General features: G+C 41.2%; 1 protein-coding gene and 1 non-coding gene across 7 annotated transcripts; both read left to right on the forward strand.

Moving 5' to 3' along the window:
* The first annotated feature begins 1,038 nt into the window (after positions 1-1,038).
* On the forward strand, positions 1,039-7,071 carry SLC25A3 (solute carrier family 25 member 3). 6 transcript variants are annotated; one of them, XM_089308822.1, is made up of 8 exons: positions 1,039-1,089; positions 1,366-1,526; positions 2,806-2,930; positions 4,371-4,550; positions 5,064-5,245; positions 5,879-6,051; positions 6,525-6,635; positions 6,730-7,071. In XM_089308822.1, the coding sequence occupies exons 2-8, from the start codon at positions 1,370-1,372 to the stop codon at positions 6,888-6,890; spliced, it is 1,089 nt and encodes a 362-aa protein (XP_089164948.1). In that variant the 5' UTR covers positions 1,039-1,089; positions 1,366-1,369; the 3' UTR covers positions 6,891-7,071. The 6 variants fall into 6 exon arrangements, with proteins under 6 accessions (XP_089164948.1, XP_089164950.1, XP_002711261.1 ...); XM_089308824.1 differs by lacking the exon at positions 2,806-2,930 and adding an exon at positions 3,100-3,221; XM_002711215.6 differs by having other exon boundaries at positions 1,086-1,140.
* LOC127491237 (small nucleolar RNA SNORA53) lies at positions 5,563-5,808 on the forward strand. Its single transcript, XR_007919823.3, has one exon. It is a non-coding gene; the product is annotated as a small nucleolar RNA SNORA53 (small nucleolar RNA).
* Positions 7,072-12,214: the final 5,143 nt, after the last annotated feature.

The raw sequence follows: 12,214 nt of genomic DNA on the forward strand, positions 1-12,214 counted from the left end.
CGCTGCACCCTTGTGGGAGACCCAAAAGAAGCTCCTGGCTCCTGGCTTCAGACAGGCCAGCTTTGGTCATTGAGGCCATTTGGGAAGTGAGCAAATGGACTGAAGACCTTCCTTTCTGTCTCTCCCTCTCACTGTCTGTAACTCCACCTCTCAAATACATTAATAAAATATTTTAAAAAATGTCAAAACGGTAACAGCAGAGGACTAAATCAGGCCTTGTGTAACTGAACAGGAGGACCCAGAGACTGGCCCTGGCCCCATCTTAAATTTAAGAAGCAGGTTCATGAGATAAAGTAAATTCCCAAGGTTATGTTCTCAAGATCTGAGGTTTGATCCCTATTAAACGCTCTCCAATTAACCCCAACTCCTCACTCCATTGAACTGAAGCTAATGAAAAATTTCCAACCACATACACTCCGCTTTCACTTTCACTCTAGTGCACCTCTGTATCGCTAGATGTTAAAGCATTTATTCCATGATTTTTCTTGTTATGTCGATTCTTGTGATGAAGCAGCAAGTATTCTAACTTAAGAATTCTGGCTACACATTTCCATTTAAAATGTTCTAAAGTCTAATGGAAGATGCAGACATGCTTGTTTAATGTCAATGAACCAAATTTAAAAAGAAAGTACTACACTGGCAGAAGCTGTGACAAAATACCACCTTAATGTCCCAACGGCAATATCTAAAAAATACTTCATCAAGCATTCGTGTTTCTTTTTTCAATTACTTTACACTGGGATTCGCTTACAGGGAAAGAACTGACGGCCTGGCGTCAAGGAGAGACACCTGAAGGTGACAGACAAAAAGATTAGGTCATGAGAACAAGCCAACACCACTCAAGAGAAAAAAAAAAAGAGGGTCCGGAATGCGCGCGTGCGTAGTACGAACACTTCTGCGCATTTCTGGCCGGAAGGGCTGGGAAGGGCGTAGGCGGGGATAAGGTTGCTAGGAGAACGCGATGACGCTACGGCCCCAGCGTTCTTATCGGCCAATGGGCGACACGTTCCTGTAGTTGCGCGCTGCGTGCGTCACGCTGACGACGCGCGAAGGGCACAGATCTGAGGGCCGGGAGGACGTTCGGCCTCTGTGAGCCGCAGCCTTCCCCAGCGAGCGGTTGGGTGTTCGCCATCTTAGGGAGTGAGTGTGGCCAGTCTTAGCCGCAGTGGGTTCGAGGAGTGGAGCCTGGGGGCCTCTGGGGCTGCTGCTTTGGCTGCAAGCCTAGTCGGGCCAAGCCTCCTTTGGGAAGCCGCCGTGACCTCCTCAAGGGCGCGGAGGCAGGAAGAAGGCCCCAGGGGAAGTCCTAGGGCGCCGGTGACATTGGCCTCTTGCCTTCCTTCTAACCTCCGCTCCCTTTTTTCCTAGGAAGATGTTCTCGTCCGTGGCGCACCTGGCGCGGGCGAACCCCTTCAACGCGCCGCACCTGCAGCTGGTGCACGATGGGCTCGCGGGCCCCCGCAGCAGCCCCGCCGGGCCCCCGGGCCAGCCCCAGCGCTCCCGCAAGCTGGCGGCCGCCGCTGTGGAAGGTAAGACCAGACCCTGCCCCGCTGCGGTCGTTGTTAATGCCACTGCCGGTCCGCTCTGCCCTGGAGGCCTGGGCCCGGCCCGCTGCGGACGGCGTCCAGTGACTTGCCCAGGGAGTCACCCCTTGGTGCTCTCGGCTGGTATCGACTCGTTGGCCCTCCCTCAAGGGCGTGGAAGGGACTGGGCCTAGCGTCCCTCTGTGACCTCCATGTCCCCAGGAGAGTAGAGGCAGAGAGGCCGTGAGTAGCTCCTTATCTTATCCACTTGAGGCCGCTTGGTCAGCAGACTGTAGATGTTAAATGTCACCTTCCTAGTCCCTGGCCACCCACAGTTCTAGCTGTATTACCTGTTACTTGATTGGTCTTAAATTCCTTCCCCTTCCTCAAGCGTTTCCAGTCTTACCTTAGTTGCCGCAAGATCCGTCATTCTTTCCACTTAATTGTATGCGATAACTGGGTCTCCTGTTTTAATTCTTCTCGTAGAGGAAGCGGGTGACCTGCAGCCCCACTTAAGCAATAGAAAGGATTTTCGCGGTGGGCGTTCCTTGGTCTTATCGTGGGATTCAGGTGGCTGGACTAAACCTAATTGTGTATCTTTTCAATCTTAGTGGAATGTACCTTCAGAGAAACCTGAAAACCGAATTGTAGGAGTCGGGAGAATGTTACCTACATTGTGCCTGTAAAATCTGAAAGCCTTTTTTTTTCTTCTCAATTATTCATGTGCTTCTGTTGTGTTTATAGTGTGGATAAAAAGTCCGTATGCTGTCCTTCTGTGTTTTAACTTTAAAAAGTTAAAGCTAATGTCTCTGTATTAAACATACTTGGTTGTAGGAATTTAGCTTGTTTTATGTTGGAGTTTCTAAGTGGAAATAGAATTGGGTAGTGGCTGAGGTAGACTTTGCAGTTGTTTCCAAGATTTAAACTTGTTGAATGCTCTGAGCTTGTTAATTACTTTGAAGTGTGCTCTTGGCAGCTGTTAATATGAAGTTTCATTTTTTAATTGTAAAAGGTTGAAGAAAAAGCTTTTTAAAGTTAACAGCAAAATAAGGTAGCTAGTGTCTAAAAAATATAGAATTCTTGTGATTTTTTTTTAAGTGATCTGGTTTTGGTAGTGAATTTGTTATTCACTGGAGAATTATCTTTCCACTTAATTGTAAAAAGTTTCCAAAGCTCTGCAGCTGTGACAGTTCTGTATCACAGGGAAGCATCGTTTTCTTTCTTCCCCATGGCCCGAGTCAACTCTGAAGTACTTACTTGATTTTTTTTTTTCCCAATCAAACAGAGCAGTATAGCTGTGACTATGGATCTGGCAGATTCTTTATCCTTTGTGGACTTGGAGGAATTATTAGCTGTGGCACAACACATACAGCATTGGTTCCTCTAGATCTGGTTAAATGCAGAATGCAGGTTTGTTTTGCATGCTGGACTAAAGCATATTGTGGAAGCATGGCCTTTAAGTTGTAAGATGTAGTCTACTAACAAGCTGTGTGAAAACCTAACTGTCCAGAAGGTAAGTTGATGACCCGATAACTTGAGTTTTAAATTAAAATGCATGGTGTGTCTTGTCTTATTACAGAGTACAGTTGTGAATATGGCTCCATGAAGTTTTATGCACTGTGTGGCTTTGGTGGGGTCTTAAGTTGTGGGCTGACACATACTGCTGTCGTTCCCCTGGATTTAGTGAAATGCCGTATGCAGGTTTGTATTGAGATGACAGTGTTGAAAGTTCTTTCATGTGACTGGGTTCTAAATCTTAATCACAAATGAGACTTTGAAGACATAATTTTTAGCAAGTTCAGTAGGAAACCAGACCCTAATTTCTATAACTTGATGATCTTTATTTTTATTAGTGATTTAAATTCAAGAAATGCCTCTTTTGTAAAAAGTGTGGGCAGATTTTTCACTCTCAAGACTTCGGCTATAAGTGGCTCTTTACTGTTGCTGTTCAGAACTAGCCAGAGTTTCTGTTTAAGACACTAGTTTTTTATGCTCCAAATAGTCATAAGCAGTTACATATCAGAGTGGGTAATCAGTTTTTATGTTTTTCATTTGAAGTAACTTCGTGTCCCTGACTGTTAAAGACCAGGGCAAAGAACACAGTCTTAAAAATGCTCATAACATCTTACTAGGAAAATTTGATGTGGATAGCCTAGTGTATTTACGTTTACATAAATGTTTTCTTATAGACTTTTACTTGGAATTATTGAAACAAAAATAATCAAACATCAAAAATTTATTTGTCCCAAACAGGATTAGAAGTCTACTTACCTAAAAGATAAAGGAAGGTGAAATATTAGGAGGGAGAGAGAGGAAGGTGATGTATACCAGCCCTTTTAGTACTGGCAGAAATAGTGAGATAAGCTTTTTTGTTTTCTATTAGTTAATAGAATGGATATGCAATATATCTTCACTGAAATCTTTTATGCTTGTTTCTTGAAGTGAATTTAATTTCTTAAGATTCTCATTGTGTTGATAGGTCTTATAAATTTGTATTTAGTTTGATTGTCTAATGTTCACAAAACTTATTAATTCTAACGGGTTACCATATACTGGGGATACAGACGTATCTTTATAGATTTTAAAATGTAGGAGTTGGTGATAAATCTCTTTAGTTTTGTTATATATTTTTGAGGGAATTTTACCCTCTTTATCCCTCCAAGACCTAGTTTGATTCAGAACTAGACTTTAATAAATACTTATATATTTTTTAAGCTATTAGATATTCGGTGAATTCATGTTGACCTTTTGTGTAGTTACTGAAATTTTATTTTAAAAGAAAAACTGGTAGTAATGTAATTGTGTATGAAAAGTACAGCTAATTGATTTGTTTTCTTATTTTAAATAAAGGTGGACCCTCAGAAGTACAAGGGCATATTTAATGGATTCTCAGTTACACTTAAAGAGGATGGTGTTCGTGGTTTGGCTAAAGGATGGGCTCCGACTTTCATTGGCTACTCTATGCAGGGGCTCTGCAAGTTTGGCTTTTATGAAGTCTTCAAAGTCCTGTACAGCAACATGCTTGGAGAGGTATGTGATTTAACTTTGAAATTGAAAGTCCTGGGTGTTTTTAAAAGTTAAATATCAAAAAGGATCCTAGTTACTTTTGTGTGACTCACCATGTTTTACAACTGGAGAAATGGTCCCAGGAAGAATGGGCAACATGCCTGAAATCATAAGACTGCTGTCAGAGATAGGGTGAGAAACAATATTTCACTAAATTTCAGTGCCTTTTGTATACACTTTGTCACTTGCCTAAGTTGAGTTTTGAGTTTTTTTTTTTTTTCCTTAAAAGAAGGTCTTAGGTATTCATTTGTTTAGATCCAGTGCCAATTACACATGTACTTGGCACCTAGATAGATGTTCAAAAAAAGTTCACATTGTTGTATAGTTAAGTTAATGAAACTGAAAACAACATATTCAGTGTAATGTATGTTATCCATGGACCGTGTGGTAAGAAATACTGTTAAAATGGCTGACAACCTAGTGGTTAAATTAAACAGATGTAACAATTCATATGTCTCCTTATGTTTTGTATTTTAGGAGAATGCCTATCTGTGGCGCACATCACTATATTTGGCTGCCTCTGCTAGTGCTGAATTCTTTGCTGACATTGCCCTGGCTCCAATGGAAGCTACTAAGGTTCGAATTCAAACCCAGCCAGGTTATGCCAACACATTGAGGGATGCAGCTCCCAAAATGTATAAGGAAGAAGGTCTAAAAGCGTAAGTAAGCACTTCACTAAATTTATAGTTTTAAAAATACTTTTTGGGGGTAACTTTTTTGGCAGTAAGCTCACCAGAGTGTTTTGTGGGTCTTTTTAAAGTTATGTTATTTAACTTCTAGTTACCTGTAGGTGGCCCATAAACTCTAGGGGTAAGATAAGTTAATACAAGGTTCATGTCCTGAATTAACTTTTTTTCCCCTCAAGTAAGAACCATTTGTTACTCTGCAAATGATTTTGATATTTGACCTAAACATGTACTTTTTTAATTTGGGGGGAGGACTTGTTAAAATTTTTGCAATCTAGCTATAAGGCCACAACATGCTTCCTTAGATCCACCTTTGTGGATGAATCTTAAACTGAGTTCTACTTGTAAACTTCTTGTTTCTTGTAGTTCCAGTTAAAGAAACATCCAGCAACTTTTTTGGTTGTATAGTCAAAGGTGCTTGAGTCATTGGCATGTGAGATAAATATACCTGCATGTTAGTCTAATGTTCTGATAGAAATGACATGCAGTAATGCTGTCAGTTTTCACTATCAGGACTAGGCTGGTGTGCGGACACTTCTGTTAATGATGAAACTCGGTGCTATATGAATATTTGCAACCATGTAACTAAGTTTCATTATTACCTAGATTCTACAAGGGCGTTGCTCCTCTCTGGATGAGACAGATACCATACACCATGATGAAGTTTGCCTGCTTTGAACGTACTGTTGAAGCATTGTACAAGTTTGTGGTTCCTAAGCCCCGAAGTGAATGTTCAAAGCCAGAACAGCTGGTTGTAACGTTTGTGGCAGGTTACATAGGTATGAATTCTTTAGAACACACTTGTCTGTAGAATTATGGGCAGATAATTTCCATGTTGACATCTTTGAGGAAAAAATATTCCAAAGGTTATAAAGTCAGTTGATTTCCTGTAACATTTTATGTACCTTCTAGATTAAGAAGTACTTTCTAATTATTTCCTGTAAGGATTGCTTTCAGGTTTGCCTGATAATTTTGTGATAATGTCATTATTAGGCGTGGGAATGTGTTTCTTTTACTGTAGCATTTTTTGTTTTGTTTAGCTTATTAAGAATACATTTTTAATGCAGGAAGAAGTGTTGATTAAAATTTCATATAAAAACTTAAAGGTTGTTTTTACATAGCATAGACTGCTTTATAACCTTGCCAATCTTTAAATGATTCTATAACTAAAGGAAAGAAATCATGAAAAAAAGACAGTTGTCTGTAGTGTGAAATTTTTTAACCCTGTATTGAATCATTTTTTTCCCCCCAGCTGGAGTCTTCTGTGCAATTGTTTCTCACCCTGCTGATTCTGTGGTATCTGTGTTAAATAAAGAGAAAGGTAGCAGTGCGTCTCAGGTTCTCCAGAGACTTGGATTTAAAGGTAGGATTATTATTATTTTTTTTTTAATTTCCTGTGAAGAACATTGGTTTTGGGTATATGGCATGCCTACATTCATATTTCCTGTTTGATCCAGGTGTATGGAAGGGACTCTTTGCCCGTATCATCATGATTGGTACTCTGACTGCACTACAGTGGTTCATCTATGACTCTGTGAAGGTCTACTTCAGACTCCCTCGCCCCCCTCCACCTGAGATGCCAGAGTCTCTGAAGAAGAAGCTTGGGTTGACTCAGTAGATAGATCGAAGCAAATGTGGACTGAATCTGCTTGTTGATCAGTGTTGAAAAAAGTGCAAAAGGAACTTTTATATATTTGACAGTGTAGGATATTGTCTATTCCTGATAAAATTACTGTAGTACCCTTGCTTAAAGGCAAGAGTTTCAAACTTACTGTTGAAATAAACCTATCTGTTCATGATTTGTCTGTGACTTGATATTTTAAAAACTAGAGTTTTTAGGGGCTGGTGCCATGGCACAGAGTTGGTTAAGCCATCATCTTCAATGCCAACATCCCATATGGGTGCCAGTTCATGTTCCGACTGCTCCACTTCCAATCCACTCCCTGCTAATGCTCCTGGGAACGCAGCAGCAGATGACCCAAGTCCTTGGGCCCCTACACCCCCGTGGGAGACCCAGAAGAAGCTCTTGGCTTTGACCTGTCCCAGCCCCAGCTGTTGTCATTTTGGAAGTGAACCAGCAGATGGAAGACTCTGACTTTGCAAAGTAAATAAAAAAACCAAACACTGGTTTTTATTAAAAGATTTAATCCTAAAACAGGATTGAAAGAACCCAAGTGTAAAAATTCAAGGTACAAATTCAAGCTAACCATCAGTGGTTGAATATTTCAATCCCTATTCACAAATTATCATGTCTCAAGTTTTGTCTCTGTACATTTAGGAATCATGTCCTAAAGTCCTAAATTGAAATAGGTGAATGACCTGGGGAAAGTAGCATACTTGAATGTCTCTGATTTGGTGACAGGTGTAAGGTCAAACATTTTTAAAGTTGTTCAGAAAGTAATGCAATGCAGTTTTCCCTTCAGGCCCTTGGGTGTAGCATTTAGAAAGGGCTGATAATCTGGATGTAAAATAGTCAAGGGCACTCTAATGCAAGGAACAAATTTGTACTCAAAGTCACATAACTTTCACCATATTCTTGGTTACAACAGGGACAAATCCCAGATAACATAGACCTCATCCTTTAAAAATGTATTTGAAAGGCAGAATGAGAGGTCTTCTCTCCACCACTGCTTTACTCCCCAGATGACTGCCGTAGCCAGGGCTGGGCCAGGTTGGATCCAGGAATTTAAGTACTTGCCATCATCCGCTGCTTCCCAGGCTCGAAGAGGAAGTGGAGTGAGTAGCTGGGACTGAGCTGGCACTGGGATAAGGATGCTGGCCTTGCATGCAGTAGTTTAACCTGTGCCACAATTAATTGACTAAATTCCAGTAAGATTTCAATATTGAGCTTTTTACCCCCACATTTAGTAAGATCAAATGTCAATTCCAATAAAGTAGAATTTAGAGGCATAACTATATGAGGTTGGTGGTTTGAATTATATTGTAATTCAAGGATGAGGTAGCATTGTATTTTTCCAGAGGGATGAATTATGAATCAAATTGTATTTCAGAGCAATTAAGGAACTCTGATTTTGGTAAGTTATTTGTGGCTGGTGATGGGTACAACAAAATTGAACAGAAAAGCAACAGTGTGGGGCTGGCTTTTTGGCAAAGCAGATAAAGCGGCTGTCCTATGTGGGTGCTGGCCCCTGTACTCACATGGGAAACCTGGAAGAAGCTCCTGGCCTGTTTCTGTAACTGCTTTTCTTTTTTAATTTTTAATTTTAATTTTTTGACAGAGTGGACAGAGAGAGACAGAGAGAAAGGTCTTCCTTTGCCATTGGTTCACCCTCCAATGGCCGCCGCGGCCGGCACACCGCGCTGATCCAATGGCAGGAGCCAGGTACTTATCCTGGTCTCCCATGGGGTACAGGGCCCAAGGACTTGGGCCATCCTCCACTGCACTCCCTGGCCACAGTAGAGAGCTGGCCTGGAAGAGGGGCAACCAGGACAGAATCTGGCACCCCGACCAGGACTAGAACCTGGTGTGCTGGCGCTGCAAGGCGGAGGATTAGCCTAGTGAGCCGCGGTGCCAGCCTTGTAACTCTGCTTTTCGAGTATATATATTTTAAGATTGATTTATTTGAAAGTTACAGAGAGGGAGAGACAGATCTTCCATCTGCTGGTTTGCTCCCTAAATGGCCACAATAGCTGAGACTGAGTGGGGCAATCTGGAGGTAGGAACAACTTCCGGGTCTCCCACATGGGTACTGGGATCCAGGCACTTGGGCCATATTCCACTGCTTTCCCAGGTGCATTAGGGAGCTGGATTGAAAGTAGGGCAGCTGAGGCTTGAACTGGCACCCACATGGAATGCTGGTACTGCAGGCGGCTTTACCCACTATGCCACAGTGCTGGCCCCTCAAATATTAAAAAAAACAACTGTCTTCAGTGTGTGAAAGCTTCTGACACTTTTAAAGTCGCTCTATGAGTTTGGAAAGAAGTGTCCATAATGAAATTTGGTGGGAGTTATACAAGGCTTCTTTAGCATAAAAATTACAGTATTTACACAGGTTTTTAATGGCTGATGTAAAAAATTTAAATTATAACAAAAAATTTGATATACCACATGATTAAGAAATTTTGATTTTAGAGGAGGTGGTAGTTGGCCATTGAATGCTGCGCTTTCCCTGAAATATCAAAGAATAATATGGTGCATTAATAGATCCACTATACTTGTTAGCTCCTTATCTTGGGTATTATCTATTGAATCATTTACAAGCCAGCTCTGACTCCGCATTCTCAGAAATATTCGCAGAAGGTCTTAATGTTAATCTGGTTATTAGGCAGGCGTGACCTGACAAGTTTCATAGAAAGCGGCTATGCCAACATTTGGTGTGTGTTTATAGACTGAAGTGCCGTGCATGCAGCAGTGACTTAAAAGTATTGCTATCCTGAATGAAAGAACTTGGATGTGTTTCTCAACACAAGATAATGATTCCTACCTAGTTCTGTGAATAAGGGTTTATATACACACACACACACACACACATGTCAGTTGGCCTCATGGAATGCAGTGTGCTGCAAGATTTGAAGGAGGATAATTCTTGAGAGGTGATACATTCCAAGAGTCCACAATCTTGACACCAGATGGCTCTATCAGCCAACATTAAAACTTAAATCTCCAGTCATTAATACCTGAATATGTTGTACTCAACTTTTCCTTATGGTTTACTGGTTTTATTGACTACATAGACTTAAAATGATGCTATAAGCAAGGACATTACAGAGGAAACTGAAGATGGCTCACTCATTCAAGATCATATCTACTGGGACCAGAACTGTGGCGTAGTGGGTTAATCCACCATCTGCAATGCTGGCATCCAACTGGGTGCTAGTTGGGTTCCTGGCTGCTTCATTTCCCATCCAGTTTCCTGCTAGTGTGCCTGGGAAAACAGCAGAAGATGGCCTAAATTGGGCCCCCTGCACATACATGGAACACCCAAATGAAGCTCCTGGCTTCAGACTGGCCCAGCCCTGGCTATTGGCACCATATAGGGAGTGAACCAGCAAATGGAAGATTCTAATTCTGCCTTTCAAATCTTTAAAAAATTAAAAAAAAAAAAAAAAAAAGGCAGGCTGGTGCAGCAGCTCACTAGGCTAATTCTTTGCCTGTGGCGCTGGCACCCCAGGTTCTAGTCCTGGTTGGGGCTACGGATTCTGTCCCACTTGCTCCTCTTGCAGTCCAGCTCTCTGCTGTGGCCCAGGAGTGCAGTGGAGGATGGCCCAAGTACTTGAGTCCTGCACCCACATGGGAGACCAGGAGGAAGCACCTGGCTCCTGGCTTCGGATCAGCCGGTGCGTTACTTGGGGGGTGAACCAATGGAAAAAGGAAGATTTATAGCATTACTGAAGTTAGTAATTTTTGTTTTCTACTGTTAGGAAATAAATCCAAAGGTTTCTATTACCCTATATTTGCCACAAAAGCTACCTGATTTGAAGCCAAAATCATAAAATAAAAATCATTAGCCTAGAGATATTCTAGATTTGGGAGTTCTATCAAGAAAGTCTTGCTCAGTATGGCTATCAGATAACAGTGACAGATTTGTGAACTGCTCTTCCCATAATGATGAGTAGAACTAGCACCAATCAGATGAGTGTTCTACTTGGCACTGATAGAAACAAAAATTTGAATTTTCAGATAGCTGAATTATGCTTTTTTTTTTTTTTTTTTTTTTTTTTTAAGGGAAAGGGTTTGTTGGAGAAAACCCAGCAGGCCAGAGGGAAGGGCCAGGAAGGAAAAAGAAAGAGACAAGAGAAAAGCGAGGGGAGCAAGAGAGGAGAGAGAGAGCGAGCGAGCGAGAGCGAGTGCGTGCACGCACACGTGAGCCATGTGTTCAGGAACAGGTCCTTTTAAAACTTTGCCAGAGGGCAGGCAGGGAAGCAGGAGCAGCAAATCCCATTAGGATGGGGGTGGAATATGCTTTTTAAGGGATGAAATATTTTAAAAATTTTATTTGAAAGGCAGAGTGATAGGGAGACAGATCTTCCACCTGCTGGTTCACTTTTCAAATGCCTGCAACAGCTGAGGCTGGCCCAGGCCAAAGCCAGGAACCAGGATTGTCATCTGGGACTCCCATGTGGGTAGCAGGAACCCAAGTACTCCGACGATCATCTGCTGCCTCCCAAGTTGTTCATTAGCAGGAATCTGGATAGGAAACCTAGAAGCCAGAATTCAAAAACCTGTGTTCTGATAGGGGATACTGTGCCTGTCCTTGAAATTTTATTTTATTTTTTAACATTTCAGAATAGTTTTCCAGAACAAAAAATGTGAAGTAGTAATACCAAGAGCTCCTATATACCCATACCCCATTTTCCCTATTAACATTTCATATTAGTATCTTTGTCACAATTAATGAACCACATCCAGCTTCCCCTGCCTTGAAAATTTTAAGCAAAAATGTATTATTAAAATAACAAGGAGTAGAGTGTTTCATTTGGGTACTATTATAAATACAAAATATATCAGAATGCATTACAGTGATGTTATCTATGTGGTGTACATGAGAGAATCTCAAAAAGTTTGTGGGGAAATGGAATTAACATGTTTATTTTGGTATTAAATATTTTGAAATGTATGTATAAGAGAAGTCTGCATAAAGTTTATGGTGGAAAATAGTACTATGAAAGTTTATATGTATTTCAAAAAGTTTTGAGCTAAAAAAAATTTAATTCCATTTTCCCCACAAACTTTTTGAAGTACCCTTGTAGAGCTGCTTACCCTAGAATAGTCCTATACTATGTAGTTTCTTGCTACCTAGAGCCTATGCTGTGACACGCAGGCAGCAGTCTTTACAAGGAGGAGTGTGGGAAGAATAACTACTTGATAATTACTTATAGCTCATCCTTTTACTGTTTTTGGTATATTTTCACATATTTAGAGTGTTAGGAATTCCAGTGAAGAAGTCAGCTGGATTCTGGTTCAGGGGGTGCTGCTTTCAC

This window comes from Oryctolagus cuniculus, chromosome 11 (genome assembly GCF_051225735.1).
Source record: "Oryctolagus cuniculus isolate XC-2025 breed Fujian yellow rabbit chromosome 11, ASM5122573v1, whole genome shotgun sequence".
Taxonomy (NCBI): domain Eukaryota; kingdom Metazoa; phylum Chordata; class Mammalia; order Lagomorpha; family Leporidae; genus Oryctolagus; species Oryctolagus cuniculus.